General features: G+C 37.0%; 2 protein-coding genes across 2 annotated transcripts in view; both read right to left on the reverse strand.

Annotated features, from left to right (window-relative positions):
* Positions 1-1,519: 1,519 nt before the first annotated feature.
* Positions 1,520-14,271, reverse strand: LOC144447319 (uncharacterized). Its single transcript, XM_078137279.1, has 10 exons — positions 14,001-14,271; positions 10,847-10,945; positions 9,893-9,963; positions 9,162-9,320; positions 8,372-8,506; positions 7,605-7,739; positions 6,815-6,958; positions 5,850-5,991; positions 5,465-5,529; positions 1,520-5,067 (listed from the first exon to the last, which is right to left on the reverse strand). Exons 1-10 carry the CDS (start codon positions 14,108-14,110, stop codon positions 4,253-4,255), a joined length of 1,875 nt encoding a protein of 624 aa, XP_077993405.1. The 5' UTR covers positions 14,111-14,271; the 3' UTR covers positions 1,520-4,252.
* A 2,904-nt stretch (positions 14,272-17,175) lies between these two features.
* Positions 17,176-18,624, reverse strand: part of LOC144447731 (histone-lysine N-methyltransferase 2C-like) — a 65,004-nt gene continuing 63,555 nt past the window's right edge. Inside the window, exon 47 of the mRNA XM_078137811.1 lies at positions 17,176-18,328. Within this exon, the coding sequence (XP_077993937.1) occupies positions 18,236-18,328 (93 nt within the window). The 3' untranslated portion in view covers positions 17,176-18,235. The remainder of the gene's footprint in view (positions 18,329-18,624) is intronic.

Here is an 18,624-nt window from a genome sequence, read left to right on the forward strand (position 1 = left end):
TGGTCAACATAATATAATTTTTACATCATGGATATACATGATATGTATAAAATCTGAAACGCAAGTTCATATTAGAATAAAGAGCCGTATTTTAATGTACAATATTTTGATTACATTTCTATGAAACATATTTTGTGTGAAATTATCTATTCAGAAAAGACTGCCATTGCACGTTAAAAAAAACTTTTTTCCCATACAATAACGTTTTTTGTACTGTATGCTATCCATATATCTAAAGTATACTTGTATTGGTTCTCTGTCAACGAGTCAGTTTTGTTGACATACTTGTAATTATTTGCACAGGTAACTGTAAATCAATGACAAAACACATAGTATCACTAAAACACAACTATTTTGTTACATCACCTACTATACTCGCGATGCCTCGGTAGTATTTACTAAAATCTAAAAAAAAATCTAATATTACATACATTATTCATTATTACAAATACTGCCATTACATATTAATTACTTCTACTTGGCTGTCTAGGAAGGCATCAAACTCAGCATTTGACTTACGGATTTCATCTCCGAGCTCTGCTGAATTGACAGTTGTTCCTGTGTTTGAATCTTGATGAGCTTCTATTCTGGTTTGTGACCATATCTGTAAGTTCAAGACTGTTAAACCTGGTTTCCTGAATTCTGTTTTAAGAAATATATCATACTGGACCCTGTACATACCTCCCCATACCTGGGCCAAGAACTGGTGAGTCTTGTCAAAGCTAGTACAGGCAGAGACACTCTGTAGGGTTCTTCCCCTGTGAAACATACTGGCTAGATCTTTTAAGCCAACATCCGAATAGATCTTTATTAGCGTCAACTGATAGTTTTTCAAGGTATGGCAATCTCCTATGAATGGTATTACCCACCTTGGTACATCAATCAATCAATCAATAGATCAATCAATCAATCAATCAATCGATCGATCGATAGATCATCCAATTATTCAATAATGAATATACCTACCTACATACCTTCCTTCCTACTTACCTACCTACGTAGCTACCTATCTACCTAGATATCTGTGTCGCCCCTAATTTAATTACCAACCCATCGGTTCATGAATCCATCACTCGATCACTACCTTGGGCATCATGAATGGATGAATTAATCTATGTTTTAATCTCATAACTATTAAAAATTTTCAAACACTGTAAAACAAATATCGTTTTCAAAACATATTAGGTTGAAGTGGTAGTTGGCGTACTTCTCATAGCATTATGTATTAAGTTATTTTGTAAGTACAACTAAAAAAAAATAACATTCTTTTACCAAATTTTGATAAACAGGTACTAGAGCAAACTGACACCTACACATTGCAGAGAAATCCACCACATAGAAATCCGCCCCTCTAGAGCACCCATTTCCAAGATATTTTAATTTTGCTAGAGCTCCTATGGTATTTCTGACCACTCCCTTATAAGACACAGTATTGTTCAATGGTCTATGATATTCATATTTTGCTTTGTCAGCACAACGTAATTCAGTTATTAATTCGGGTTTTCGTTAGTTAGTTTGTTTGTTTGTTTGTTTGTTTGTTTGTTAGTTAGTTTGTGTGTTTGTTTGTGTGTTTGTTTGTTTGTTTGTTTGTTCGTTCTTGCACTCACTCACTCACTCACTCACTCACTCACTCACTCACTCACTCACTCACTCACTCACTCACTCATTCACTCACTCACTCACTCACGCACTCACTCACTCACTCACTCACTCATACACACACCTACACATATACATATGCGCTGCTTGACTGAAAAGTTAATAAATTAATTAACTCTTCGATTAATTAGTTTATTCACCAATTAATTCAATGCATGTAGATTCACTTTCGTTTGATGTGATAATTTTGCATTCTTGTCCTTCGTATTAATAATCCATTTTTCTCTAGAATGGAAGAAAGGACCCTCCTTAACTATGTCATGTGTTACTGTACATTTCAGCAATTGTATTTATTACAATGCTTTTTAATGAAATTTATTACAAATTCCGGCAATTGTTTTGCATTTGTCGTTCATAGAAATTGTTAAAAATTTCGGCAATTATTACAAAGGTTGGTTTTGTCACATGAAAAAATCGCGTTTTTTATTAGAAATGTCGGCAATTATTACAGATTAATGTCAGTTGTACATAGCGGTCAGCACAAGGCAACGAACTTTCTGTGCACAACAGCTGGGTGAAATGTGGATGTCGTAATACAATCAGGTTAATACATATATCACAGTACTGTTGATGTTATTTCAATGCTTTATAATCTAGATTTCCTCGTGATGAAATCAATGGCAACACATCCTTATTTACAATCAACAAAGGTAAACAAACGTAAACAAGTCGTCAGTTCATCTCTTAGTCCCATTACAACAACAAAGAAGTAACATGAAAGTTATTTTTTAACAGCTTTTGACTGAATGAATAACTCTGTTGAACTGATTCACTTAATATTAACAGTGAAAATCGTCAATTGATCTCTTGACCCAAGACGGAAGTGAGTAAGTAACATGAAAGTTATTTTAAACAGCCTTCTTACTTATTCCATGCATGGATAACTCTATTGAATTAATTCACTTATATGAACAATCAAAAGTGATGACTCAATCTGACAACAAGTATTGCGTCTACAGATATGACAATAGCTCTGAATTGGACCATTCAGTGAACACGGTGAATGTATACTTAATCAGGAAAGCTTATGGACCCGGGGTGAGGCACTCCAATGTGAAAACGTACGAGGGTATGAGGGCCAAAAACTTTCACGAAAAATCCCTGAACATGGGTTCGCATTTTCATCCAAAAATTCCCAAAATATTGGATCAATGGTGACTGTTTCAGATTCTATGCCAAGAGATGTGCACAATCCCTAAGTAAATGGTGACATTTTGTTCAAAAAATCAATTGACTCGCTCCCGCCAAACATCTAGCTTGGCATATAATTAAAAGGAGAGTGGCATTGCTGTGAGTGTGATCGTGTATTGTCGCTATTTAGTAACGCCCTAAACGGCCAAAACTCTCCATTGATGGGTGTGCAGAGTTACCCGAACCTTTCTCATCATATTTTACCAGGAATACTTTCAAATGGGTAGATGTTTTGGAACTTTGACATTGTCGCAAACCCAAATTTTGAAACGGGTAGTACGTTGACATCATGACTTGCTCACGTTTTGAGCGTGAATTCGTCTATTTGAGTTAGCCCACACCAGGAACTGTAGCGTTTGCTTCCAGTTACACATCGGAATGAAAACAAAGCACAAAAAAAAACCAGAACAAATCAATCCAAAACCGAAACGAACGGTACAATTATTGCAGCTAGGACTAACACTGCAGTCGTGGGAGCTTGGGTTCAGTTCGTAAATACGAAAAGTAAGAGACGGAAATATAATCAAGATGACCGTATATTATCTCCCGTAACGCATCCATGCTACGACCAACAACCAACAATGTCCCAACGACAGCGGCGTCAGGGATCATTGAATGAATAATTGAGAATATGAAGTTTTGTAGGGACTCACAGTTACGTTATAGAGGCTCCTATTCGGATGGCGTCTTCCGCTTCCTCCCAAGGAATAGTTGTATTCAGGGGTCAATGACTATATTACTGACGGCAACGTTGACCACGGCGTATACGAAACTCTTCTATACTTTTAAGTAGAGTAACTGCCGGGAACAACTGCCAACGAACTGTGCTGCTACCTTTGCCGACTTTGACGAGATTTAGGGTACCTCTGAACATGTTTTGGGTCTTGAGGGTCCATAAATTAATGTTGGAGTTAGGAAATGTCAGATGTGTTTAACGGTAAGGCGGAATTAAGCAGAAAAAATCCACTCAACTTGGCGATTCAGATCTGCTTCGCTTCCGCCTATTTGTGTTAACGTTGCAGGAATTGTACCGTTTGCTTCCAGTTAAACATAGGAACGAGAAGAAGAAAAAGCACAAAAACAGATTCGAAAAAACCCTCAAAATCACAACAAACGCCACAACTATTAGCGACAATTCCAAAGTACAATTAGTGAAGCTTTAATACACACATGATCATAAAACAAAAAGACCTTACATGTTGTCTCCATATTGTACTTCTTTTGGCCAATTAGTAAAAAGTCGTCATTTAGGTTTCGAATATATTTGACAAACTTTACATGCAAGACACTACTGTGATGGACTATTGTACAATATTTGATAAACCGAATATATTTCACTGAATAAGCTGTACACGTATGTGTCATTAACTCTTTCTCTTTATTCAAATACCTATTGTTATGTTTATCTGGCAATTTCATATTCCACTTCGTCACTCCCCTCCGGTACTACAGTTTCATACTTTGGCCCTATTGCAGAGTTGCTGAGAGTCTCACCGCTCTGTCCGTATGCATCATCAATCTCTAACCTATCATTATTTCTAGAGATGATGTGATCATATCTCTGATCGCACTGTAGAGGGCGAGCTTCAGTAGCTTGTGGTTGGATAGTGTTATATTCTATCTCCGCAACCATTGGAGTTGGTCGGTATGCCTTTCCCGTGCGATCCACACCGCTGTAACTATCAGCAACCGCTTCATCCACTGGATCGGATTTAAGTTTATCATAGTCATTGTTTAAATCTGCACGATACTCTTTCCCAGTACGATCGACGCCACTGTAGGTGTCGTTGCTGGCGATGGATTCATCAACTGTTCCAGACTCGCTTCCAATATGATTCCCAAGATTGTCGTAGTCTGTCTCCGACTTTAAGCCATGTTGTCGATATGCTTTTCCTGTGCGATCAATACCACTGTAGCTTTCATCTGCCGGCACCAAATTTAAACCGCCATCCGTATCGTCAAAGTCATGCAATGGTCTGCTGTTTACGTCTTTGTTGATGACGTCATATTCGTGTTCGAGTGAAGGATTCGGGTGATCGTCGGTTGAATTAGGGTGATTGGCGGCTGAATTCGTCAATGGTTTTACCTTCAGCTTCGGTTTCTTCATAACTTTAGCATACGTTGGTCGTTTGGTGGCACGGTCACCATTCTGGAGATTGCCTTCTTTTATATCATCACACGCATTACGATAGATATTTCCGGACACTGAAGTTTCTGCTGCGGGAAGGAAAGCATATGAATATCGGCTGTAAATATTCATAATAAATCGATTATTATACTTACAGCTGTTTGACTATGTCTTTACACGTATAAACAAAATATCTTATCTGCCATCTTGAATGGTGCATTGTGGGAAATGTTGTTTCTGTCCATTCATAAATATGGTGTTTCAACCTGTCTTTGTGTATAATAAAAATTATATAGTCTCGGCCACGGCCACGCAGACCTTTACAGGGGTTGGGGGAGGCACTCCCCAGTACTTCAGATCACCCTTTATACTAGTAAAATATTTTGCAACTACAAATAGTTCCACAGTACTAGTCCTTTTCATCTGAGCATGTCAGTGTGAATTACAAGTTGGCTATCACGTGATAATACTGCAGTTTATAATTACCTTCATACGTTCTGTTCAGGATATTCAGCACATGTCCTTGGTCACTTGTACTTTGCTTTCCGCCTCTAAACACAATAATTGGTTTAATTGCAAATTAAACAAAATGACAGGTGTCTCATAAATCAAACTTTCAAACATCAGATGGTATGACTAATAACGAATGGTCTTTTGCACAATGACAGTCTCTCGAAGATATACAGATAAAACTTGTATAATCAACTTGTGTGATGTGTTTTGACAACTGTGACTTGGACACATTTATTTCTCAATCGCAGTCTTTGAAGAAAGGACATACTCGTAATTAAGCGCTTTTTTCGCCTTATGTAAGGAGACATAAACTCGCACAAACCTAGCTATAAGTTGCAATAGAGACGAGACTACTTACTTGCTTCGACGTCTCCGCACTATGAAGATACTGACTGCTACTACTCCGGCGATGATTACCAACACTACGATGACGACCACACCTGCAACAGCGCCACTAACGTCCATACCTCCTTCTCCTCCACGAGGTGCGGTATCACTATCTGTAGAAGTGACAAATTAAAAAAAAAGTGTTCAGACTCGTGTACAAATCTGTTGTAGTTTCCCCAATTTTAATAACGCATGGAAGAATAACTAAATCTATACCAATACTTCCACATATGTTTGATGACAATGGGGTAATTTGTGTGCCCTCATTCCCCTATTATAAAATTGGCTGGAGCTCTCTTAGAGACGCCCAATAAAAATCTATAGAAAGAGTAACTAATCTCATCAAGGGAATTCTTCTTAATTCATTTCGCAACCCCCATACTTCACAACCGTAAGTCATGATAAGAATTATCAAACGTTCAAACGATCTAATGCTATATCAATTATATTACCCATGATGTGTGTACTGGAGTCTATGACTTAATGCACCGTGTATAGTTACAAGATAATGCCTCTTATAAATACAAGGCGAATGAAGTGCGCCCCTAACGGCGAAACCACAAACTGGAGACTTTCGTCACTCATTTCTTGCGGCTTCGCCGCTCGGGGCGCACTTCTTTCGCCTTACGATTAGAAAGACGTAAGGTACGAAATCTGGCAGCAAGACTAGTTTTAGTCCACACTGTTTGACAGTAACAGTCACAGGTTACTGTGGTATTAGACATACATATCGTGTATAGTTGTATTACAGTACATTCCAGTCCAGCCTGGTTGACACTATAACATGTACCATTGAAGTGGTCACACCGGGTTACTGTGGTATTAGACATACATACCGTGTATAGTTTTATTACAGTACATCCCAGTCCAGCCTGGTTGACAATAACATGTACCATTGAATTGGTCACAAGTTACTGTGGTATTAGACATACATACCGTGTATAGTTTTATTACAGTACATCCCAGTCCAGCCTGGTTGACAATAACATGTACCATTGAATTGGTCACAGGTTACTGTGGTATTAGGCATACATAGACAGCGATCTTGGCAACCCTCCCCATACCAATCACTGGAACAGGCTGTGGTCAGTTTTATCGTAAAAAGAGAAAGGTGTGCAACAGTTTAATGATAGTGTTCAAAATGAGTAATTCCAAAACTTTAATAATCTGACAGATACGACGTATCATCGGTGCCCCCTCAACGGCCAATCCATCTCTTTAAGAAATTGCCGGTGATGGCGCCCTTACACGACATACCATTCAGCATGTCTAACCACAATTTCAAATTGAAAAAAACAAAACAATTTAACGTACAGAATAAACCAACATTTGTCGATATTACACTCATCAAGTCCACCAAATGGACAAAACATGTACGGTATGGGGTTTATTATAATATATTAATGTGATATCTCACTGGTTGCAAAACCCTTTGTCTTGTCGACATTCTAACAAATACCGAATGCATTTGTTTAGAATTATCAAATCGAAGTGTCATAGTCACATGAAAACAGTGGGCAACATTCGACATCTGTTTGAACATGAAGTATTACCATACACATTCATTACATTTGATAAAACAGGAAGAAATGTCGTCGTTTCTAGACTCTGGTGCATTCGTCAATATTTACACAAAAATCTCACATTTTTTCTTACTTCTCCATGTCATTAGACATTGATTTATTCCCTGTTTACTAACTTGTTATTTGATCATATGGAAACATACCTTTCTTACAGTTTGCTCCTACCCAACCAGATTGACAATAACATGTACCATTCAATGGGTCACATGACTTTGTATTATGATCGTCGCAGGTACATTGTTTCATACAACCTTTGCCATGATAATTTGGAGGACACGCTGCAATGAAGAGAAGAGTATTGTGAACAATCCTAAGCACAGTGGTAAAATTAGCTTGTTTACTGTGCTGTCAAGATACATCGTTAGCTGGTCGTACCTCCTAGCCCTTGTATTTTTCAAGCACTAGAAGGAACAACCAGCTAACGATATATCCCGACAGCACAGTAAACAGGCTATGGTGAAATAGCATCTTTTAACGGACCGGGTACTACCCCGGTTGGTAGAGTACCAGTCTACGTTGTCAGAGTCTGGGCGTACAAGTTGCCACATGTTTGTATTGTATTAGACTTAAAGGGAAATGTATACCATGTGAATTCACTTTGTTTACTAAAACATGGATGTTAATCGAGATAAAATGTGTTGGTTTCATTCACTGCCACTTAGTTGGTATTGATCTGAACTTAGGCGGAAGTGACGTACATACCTTGTTTGTAGGGAACTTCCGTTAAACGTATTGTCGACTGCTGGTATTGTTATACAATTACAAAAATATTGAAACAAATGTAACAATGATAGTACGATTTTGGAAGCCAGGCGACACACTGCGTTCGGGTGATATGGTTTGAATTGTAAGATAAAGCCAAATTAACCGGCGTTGTAAATAAAATTCAGACTAGAACAATATTACTTACTTTGATTGCACGTCGCTCCCATCCATCCTGGTTTACAATTACAGGTTCCATCATCATGGTCACATGATATCGTATTATTCATCATACAGGGACATTCTTTTTTGCAGTGTTGGCCATACATTCCCTGTTCGCACTCTAAAATGAGGAAACAGGGGTCATTGTCCATAAATGTCAATTTTAAGTTAAATGCAGTACACTGCCGCCGGTCCGTCTGACTAGGTATTCAAAGAAAGTGTATGGTAGTGTCATGTACCTTGGGAAAAGGCCAACACCGTTATTTTACAATTTGAAACGGAAAACGTACTTTACTGACCATAGTTAATATGTTTATTAATCCAATAATTTTTGATCAAAACCTTACAATTCAAACTTTCCAATTATTGAAATAGTTTGGACTGCACACTTGTATTTTGGCGGGTAAAGCCTTTACATTGAAAATAAGCCATAGCTTCGAAATGTCATTGATTTCTTAAATAATACCATTTTACTTCCTATACCTCGGTTTTGCAGGATGTCCGGCGGTTGTTGAACTAGTAAAGTACTGGTACAAAGTTAAAAAGATAAACACATTAGTTTTGTGATATTTGAATTATACTTCTTTTTTCTTCTTTTTTAAATACATCTATTTCAGAAAAATGTGATATGATTAAACGAATCTCTTTCAATATAATTTGATCGCTTTTGACGAAACCGGAAAATGCGCGGGTTGCTTCGTGTTTCAGAAGTGCTAGAGGAAGCAACGTGATTGTAAAAATGAGAATAGAAGGTCGTCAGAGTTTCTTAAACTTACTATCTTCACAAACGTCACCATACCATCCATCATTACAGGAGCAGCTACCATCCCTCTTGTTACATTCATTCGAGTTTGTAGTGTTGCAGTGACATTCCTCACAAACTGCGCATTCACCTTTCTGGCATAAATCGGGAGTAAAAAACCATTCTGGACACTCTATCGATGAAAACAATGGCTGACGTCAGATTTGTGTTATCATTTCCCTCGTATGTGCCCCTTAAATAAAAATCCTAAACGACTGCTGTTACTTAGTTCAAAAATCCGAAATCCCATTCTCAGTTAAAAGCAAGCTAAAGAATATTACCGTTTTATTTTTTGAAATAGAAGTCAAATGATATTAAAAGTTTAGATATCATGGCTACCAAATACTGCGTTAAATGTATGGGGAAGTGAAATATCGATGAAAATAACAAAGTGTACCCCAAATTTATTTCATTATTTTAAAAGGGTCCTTGGGAAGAAGCTTTCATATGGCAAGGTTTAGAGATATAGTTGAAGAGCTTTGCTTTTTAGGGAAACTGTTCCTCGAGAAATCTACCCGATTCTTTCGTCAGATTGTGTGTGAACACACAGCGATTACGTACATAATATAAGGTCTCATATATAGTCAAATACATTCAAAGTACCAGAACTGCAAGGGGTGCTGTTTTTAATATACGTAGTGTGTTACATTATTTAAATGTGATAGCCTCGTCATAGTGTATGTTGAACTTTAAATCTTTACTCACCTGTACAAGTAAACAACTCTGTCTTATATTGTGTGGTGTACTCTGTGGTGTATGCCGTTCGATATACAGTCCTTGTAGACAAATAATAAAAATCATTTACTTTTTTTTTTACTTTAATAAGGACTAGCTATATTTCGACAGAATGGTGCCAAATGGAAGAGGCTTATAGAATAGTATTTTTATGTCTTGAAACAGCTTTCATTAATATTTACAAAGTAATAATTAATATAGATCACCTAGTCCTTTCTTTCTGAGAGAGAGAGAGAGAGAGAGAGAGAGAGAGAGAGAGAGAGAGAGAGAGAGAGAGAGAGAGAAGTGTACTGGGAGGGGTGGGGGATGATGCAGAGCCAATCATAGGTCTTTGGATCGGACAACTTAATGCATGTTTACCTGACTTTAGGTTTACTTGACAATCTAGATGTATCCTAGCCGTAGTGGAGTCTTATAGTCAAGTTGGCAACTAGAGAGGGGGGAGGGAGGGAGGGAAAAAGAGATAGAGGGGGAGTGGGAGGGAGGGAGGGAGACAGGCAGACATAGACAGGCAGGCTGACAGACAGACAGACAGACAGACAGACAGACAGACAGACAGACAGACAGACAGACAGACAGACAGACAGACAGACAGACGGACGGACGGACGGACGGACGGACGGAAAATCTGGCAGACAATCAGATCGATGGGGCAGTGAGGAAGAAAAGAGAACAAATGGGATACACAGAGGCTCGTTAGTCAGACACAGACACATCTAAAAACACAAAACACTAGATGCATACTACAAATCAGTTAGTTAGTGTGTATGCTATAATGCTAATATGCATGTTACAGAATTCTATAAATACAAAATAATTAACAAACCACAATTGTATTGGTTTGCTGTATATATTACGCATTGTAATCGCCAGAATTGAACACTATTAAAGTTCACAAATGATGTATAGAGAAGTAAGCCTTACCTATATCTTGTACATCTCCCTAAATTCCAAAATCCACACCTGACCACGTACGATTGGCGTGTAGACTGCTGAATGGTAATGCTCCTAGTAGTGGAGAAGCTAATACACCAGAGGAACAAGATGACGTAGAAACGCACTGTTACTATTAACACACCATACATTACTTGACAAATTACTCTACAATACACTCCAATCTTATCAAAATCTGGCACGATTTTCTTTATTTACCTCTACATTAAATCTCTATTATGGGGCAAGATAAATAGTTCAATGTAGGATTAAAAAATTAAATTATATTAGTTTGTGGGTGGGATGAACCATATCAGTTCTCATCCTATAAAAACGATTTTAGTTGTAATTAATCTGTTTTGCACCCCTAAATACAATATTTCTATTTTTCTAAATGCCATCAAATTGGGAAATGGAAGGATTTTCGCTATAGTGAATGCATGGCACTGAAAAGAAAAGAAAAGAAAAGAAATAAAAGCTATATTTCTCGTTTGTATTCATAGCACTACATACTACTACATAGTGATTTGAAATTTCAATTTTGGCCAGTTTAGTTAGAAGGGGGGGGGGGGACTGATGCATATCTAAAAGAACTTAGTTTTTTAACCTACATTGAACTATTGATCTCAACTCCTTATTTTTGTTCGTTTTCGATTTTGTTGTTCTGAGAGTGAGCACTAAGGATTAAGAAGATACTCACTCATGAAACAAAAAGTGATTCCACTACACTCCTGCGATGACTGTATGGTTCGAAATTGGAGGATTGACGGTTGAATGGTGAATAGTTAAAAAAAAGGGGGGGGGGGTCAAAAAATAGTGACGGGTTACGAATTTCTTTGCTTTTGCAACCAGAACATATGTCATGTGTGTACACTCGAATTCAATAAGCTTATGATTTCTGTAAACTCCTAGGCCTGGGAAGTTACTTCAAATATCAGCAATGATGCATACAATGCCTAGTGGTGTCATGGTATAGGGCTGTCGTAAATCTTAGGTAGAATATAATGCATAATACCTCCCACTCAAACCGGGTATTCTTGCCAAAGCAGTGGGCGGGTAAGTGTGGTAATATGGCCAAGCGTATTATGATCAGGCTAGTTGCACGATTTACGCCCACTATAAAAGGTTACAACAATAAACTGGCGTCTAAACCTGTCCTAAAGAATGTCCATTAATTTTATACATAGCAGATTTTTTTTACAATGCAAAGTGATATGAGTGGACATTGGAATGCGACTTCGAAGTAATTTTTGAAGTTGGCACATTTCCAAATTTCGATTCTGTACAGCTTTAGTATTTTCGCTACTAGGTTGATCTTGACTCTGGGTTTTGACTATCTTGTCCTCCACATAGTCAAGATCAACACCAAGGATACCCTATGTATATAGCCCAGGCACTTGGCTATCCAACTTGACAATGTCGTTCGACAGAAAATTAAAACCAGTGTTGTGTTGTGTTGTGTCAGACACAGCCGTCTCTGGGCTACTCAAAGTAAAATCTACAGTAGAGGAGGCGATCAGGCTAAAAAATGTAAACATGTACCAAGAAGGTCAATTCAGTCAAAATAACGAAGGTAAAATAGCAAGGAACGATTAGCCGACATCTACAACGGATTTTAATCAGATTGGTATACACTGATAAACTTGTTAACTTTGAGTACGTGACGGTTCATATTTTTGCCATTTTCTGAGAATTCAGTGAGGACTTTGTGAAAAAATGGATTCTCATATGACAAAATAAAAAAACTGTTTTCGATAACCTGACCGACCCCTAAACATTTCTGTTTTACATGCAAAAAAAGTAAAATGCTAACAATTTACTTTCTATTTCCGTGTACATCTTCATGACTTTGCCTCATCTGTGGTACTTTATTTTAAAATCGTATTCCAGAGAGAAGAAACCAGGTCTTTTAGACTATAACAGTTTGCATAAAGTTTTCGTCTACTTAATTTAGAATTGTTTTCATTTACTTCTTTTACACCTTATCAAACTCTCACAGAGAAGCATTGTTATATAGAAGAGTATCTTATCTTGAGGTCGGAGTAATTTTTTTAAAAGTAGAATGAATTAAAATTTCGACCTCCCTACCCTATTTTCCTGAAGTCTTGTTATCGGAAACATACTTCTTAACTGAAAATATGTTTTGCCTAAAAAAAATAGCCTGTATGTAAAACTTCTTTAGCGGCAATTTACAGTATACACATATGGTTATTTCAAGATTAATAAGACCTCCCTATCCTATTTTCCTGAAGTCTTGTTATCGGAAACATACTTCTTAACTGAAAATATGTTTTGCCTAAAAAAAATAGCCTGTATGTAAAACTTCTTTAGCGGCAATGTACAGTATACACATTATTTCAAGATTAATAAGAAAGCAAAAATTATGTAAATTAAACTGAAATTCGGGTCAAGTTGACGTTTTATTCTGAAGGTCGCCACCAACGTTGGTTCGCGTTAAGTTCAAGATCAACCGTGATTACCGGAGTGTTTTTGTATTTTAATTGAAAATGAAATGGAATGCAACATTTTGTTTCCATACAACAGTCCTTTGTAAATGTATTTTAGGACTCTACTAATGCCCGACAATTTGGCCGAATCTATATTTCATATTGTTTGAAAATGTGAAGAGTGACTTAGCAAAATCAAAATGTCATGATTTCTAAGTAAAAATTTCAAGATATACGCAAACGCATATATCACTTTCCGGCATCAAAGAGGAAATCCAGTGACACTATGACGTAACATGACTTGTAACTTGTAACTTTTTACGTCTAAAAGCATTTCAACCTAATGTTTTTTGAAATATTTCAACGAGGATGGGGGGGGGGGGGTCCTGAAAGGCAGTGTAAGGGAGATTACATTTTAGAAAATGGAATCGTGGAAGAGTCGAGTAACATTTTTATGAAACAGACCGTGCTAATATAATACCCCCCCCCTAATTACTGAAGGCTCCCTTATGTCAATGATAGAAAGACTGGAAGAGGGCCTATATTACGACACTGAGGAGCAAGTTTCTTACTTGTCCCTGGTTACGACCAAACGTGTGTTACCTTGAGTGGAAGGACATGGTGTACGATATCACAAATGGAATAAAAGCCAGGGTCGTCAATACAATAGATTGTGACACAAAATTTAGAAAGCTTACCTGACACTGCGACTGCACTGCATTGACGTGGTTTGAACAAGGTAAACCAGGCTCAGCAAAATTACAATAGTGCAACCCGCAACTCTCACATTGTAATGTTTTGGATGCATAGCTTGAACCAGAAACTACGTCGTTCGAAATCAACAAATATTTTCTCAGGTGATTCCATAAACCTTATATTACAGTACAAATAGTTTTGAAGTTGCGGAAGAAAATATCGGAACTTGTTCGAGAAATGTACAAGATATAACCATTGATAGGTCCTTACGTCATGGCAGCCTGGCAGAAAATGACGTTTCTCTGGCCAATGATTCAGGCGTATATGACAAACAAGGAAGAAAATGTCTGCCTTGTCTCGCGTGTATGCAACACTTCCTGTCCCCCGTGACAATACGTAAGTGTACATTGTGTACTGTAACTCTCAAAGGTCAATGTGTCACATTCCAAACTAAGGGGGGGGGGGATTAGTGGGTGAGAGATCTATCTACATGTTCTAATGCGTAATGAATATCATCAATGCGATTACACATCGCATGACTGTCTCAACTTCTCGACAAAATTACTACACGCAAGCCATGACTGGTTGTTCATATACGTTTGTCCCACAGGCACTTGCAGGCCTGGGGATGGGTTCTGTAGTATGAATTATATCACCGACAATTGTGGTATCATTTTGTATTAACTGACAGTGTAATTCTGTGTCAAATATGGGTTTGATGTAGCGTTCTCGTCGGATAAAATTACACTGCATGCTACATTATCGGTTAGAAAATGTTACTTCGGTTATTGGTAAATTGGTACATTATCGGCTTGATTGGCTATTTTTTTGCAGTCAAATAATTTCGTATATTTGTACTTTCAACAATACATCACGGGATACACTAGTATCACTTCTCTATGCCAAACTACATAATATTTGAAGATTCCACTGTGTTTTGACATGTTTTGACGTCCACTGCACAATCTCTCTATTGTGGTATAAAATGATGGCATTGTTGCGCATGTGTTGTATGATCATGTACACTCTATTACATTATCGACCATTGTATACATTGTTTGGTGCGTGACTAACGACGTCTATTTAAGTGAAATCCTAATCTATCCAGAGATGATATGATTCGGTTTTTTTATTTCAAAATTACACGTATTTCTAACTGTTGATTGCTTAAAAACGTATTCATGGTTTAAAAAACCCGAATCATTTCTGGATCGATTACGGATTTCACTTGGACGTCTTTAGTCACGCACCATGGTTCCTGTACTGTCCAGTCAACACACAGTTTTTGTGTTGGGTTTGCATTAAAGGCTATGATGGACGAGTTGTATAGGCTTTTGTATGTGGTTTGTTTAGCATTGTAATTACTCTATAAATCATAGCACTGGTTTCATTTCTGTCCCAGCAGGTTATCAGACGTTGCATCTAAACGTTGTACATTTTAATACTCATACATAACTTAGCCGTGTAATTCACTTCGACCATTATTTCATATTGATAGCAGCAGCACATTTTCTAGAAAAAATATTTTGGGGAATAATATCTAATTAGTACACTAACAAACTGAGACACTGTCTACTCCTAACTCGACGGCGGAAGGTCGCGGGAAGTTTCAACATTTTATAGTTTATCATCTCATAAATGTCATTAGTCTACAAGTCATTGAGAATGACATAGTCCCCGGTATGATTGGGTTTTAAGGAATTATCACTACTCTGATCACGCAACAACACTTGTGAACCTAAATCAAACAGACTTAGATATGTTGTGTCTGCTTGTTGGACATGGAACATGCCTACAACAATAAAGGATGGGTCGGGTATGGGGGATCATATCACGACGAAAATGGATATGCACATGTATGTCATAGAACACTGTCCTAATACCAACTTTGAATGGGATCTTTTCAAGCATGTCTGAGTTATGGCTTTGGACATGGCACATTCGCAAACAAAATGGCTGCCAGGCAGCCATATTGGAACGCATCATGAAACAAATTGACGTGCATATGTATGCCATTATATGTTGCCCCCGTACCAAGTTTGAAAAAAATCGGTCCAGGCATCTCCAAGAAACGGCTGCGGACGGACGCACGGACGGACAGACGGAACCCAATCCATAAGTCCCCGTCCCGGACTTCGTCCGGCGGGGACTAAAAATTCTAAACTGGTAAAGTAAATTACGTTTTAAAAACTTCCATTACTCTAACACATAAAGTAATGAAGTTTTTAAAACGTAATTTACTGTACCAATTTAGAATTCTAGACTAAAATTTCATATTTCAAGTACATTTAGTACAATAATGTTTCAAGGTTTATTACCTGGAAGGTTCTTAACTCGGCAGAAGCCTGCCCTTCTTGCAAACACAATCACGATGCAATCATTTTAGCCAGTCTGACAAACAATGGGACAGTGGACAAGCATGTCAATTACTTAATTTGCATATTATAACACATATGCCGACAAACAAATGAGAAAGTGGACAGGCATGTCAATTACTTAATTTGCATATTATAACATACAAATGAGAGTGGTTCAGGCATGTCAGTGTAATTACTTAATTTGCATATTATAACATCTGCCAACACACAAATGAGAGTGGTTCAAGCATGTCAATGTAATCACTTAATTTGCATATTATTACATATGCAGACATACAAATTAGACATTGGACAGGCATGTCAATTACTTACATTTGCTTATTATAATAAATGCTGATAATTACAACATACAAATGAGAGTGGTTCAGGCATGTCAATGTAATTAATTAATTTGCATATTATTACATATGCAGACATACAAATTAGACAGTGGACAGGCATGTCAATTACTTACATTTGCTTATTATAATAAATGCTGATAATTACACAATGTATACTAATTGCATAATTTAATGCAATAATAATGCAATATTGTACTATATGTTGATATACAAATGAGACAACTGACATGCATGTTAATTATATCATTTACATATTCTGATGCCTAATGTATAACTACTCCAGTTGAATATTCTGACATACCACATTGATCTGCAATAGCGCCCTCACACAAGCAAGGGTCAGATTATTTTGTTTTAGAAAGCTTTGGCGGTTTTTTTATAGTAAATATGCCACACAGTACCCAGGCAAATGAAGTGAGACAACACACTTGTTAGCAATTACTTGTTAAAAGGTCATTTATTGTCAATGACTCTATTCTCATTTAGACATTTGCATTGTGATTAGACTACTCTTGGAATCACATGAGAGAAAAAAATAGATACAATTACTAGTTGGAGTCTAGAACATTGAAAATACCACACATGGAAAATAAACATACAAAAAAAAGGAGAAAAAAAACAGAAACTTACACTTCATGAAAGTATATCAATTCTACAGAAAAAGACAAGCAATAATACATTCTGAGTAAAATTCATGTTTTATGGCCTAAGTCCATTATTTTTCTTTTAGACTGCCACCATTTGAATTTCTCTCAATTTTATTTTACATGTACAAAGTATATATTTTTTTCCAATCAAATTCATGATTTTTCTATATTTTTTTATGCAAAAATTAAATTCCCACAATCATACATCATTATTAGTGATTCAATCGTCACGGACAGTACATTCCTTTTCTCTAAGACGCTCCAATCCACAACAAACAGAACAAAATACGTTTTCCATTACTTTTAATAATCTACCTCCCCCCATCCCATTCCATCCCAACCCAAGCCATATAAGGCAAAGTGGCTATTCCAGTGACTAATCTCCTCCTCCTTCAAGAGAAGACATTACTTTATACATAAAGTGGCTATTCCAAACTGTATCTGCCCTCTTGACATATTTATTTTACATAAAAATGGCTATTACGAAAAATAGTAATCCCCCCCCCCTCCCCCCAACAAGATGGCAAGTTCCCTTCACTGTACATAGGTTTTTTATACCAGCGTCTTGGCATTATTCCAGAATGAGAAAAAAAAATGAAAACTTTAGGTCTGAAAAATGATAATTCTATGCTAAATTTCATTACCGATGTCATAATTCTTACCCGTTTGGCACAGAAATAAGGATAAAAATCAGTATATACAAATATGAACGGTAGATAGTGTCAGTGTTAAGACTTACTGTGAATTCATTGGTATATTTTTTTTCCCTAATTTAAAAAAGGGTACTCTGAATATTTTCAGGAAACAGTTTCAGTTTATAATCTCATAGCTGCTCTGAAAGTTGTTGGAAATTTTGACCATGATTTCTATTTTAGTTCATCCACTTCCGGCAATTTGGTGATTTGCAAAGACACGGTATCTTATTTTGGTCATCTTCAAAGTCAAATTTGTAGTCATATGTCAGCTGCAAAGAAAAAAAAAACACAAATAATAAATTAGTTATTACATTATGTGAAGTATATTTTACTGTCATAATACAACACTGGTAATCCAGCGTTTAGTTTTCTAAGATAGATGCTAACTAAATCTATTGTTCTTCAATACAGTAGATTTCACAAGTGGGTGATAGCAGTTCCTCTGCTGTGCGATTCTAATCACCCTGTGATCAAGATAGTGTAGACATTGGAAGTCACAAAACAACACTGCAAGTTCATGGAACTCTAAATAAACTAATTTTCAGATACACCTCCCTACTGAGAC

This window comes from Glandiceps talaboti, chromosome 16 (assembly GCF_964340395.1).
Source record: "Glandiceps talaboti chromosome 16, keGlaTala1.1, whole genome shotgun sequence".
Taxonomy (NCBI): domain Eukaryota; kingdom Metazoa; phylum Hemichordata; class Enteropneusta; family Spengelidae; genus Glandiceps; species Glandiceps talaboti.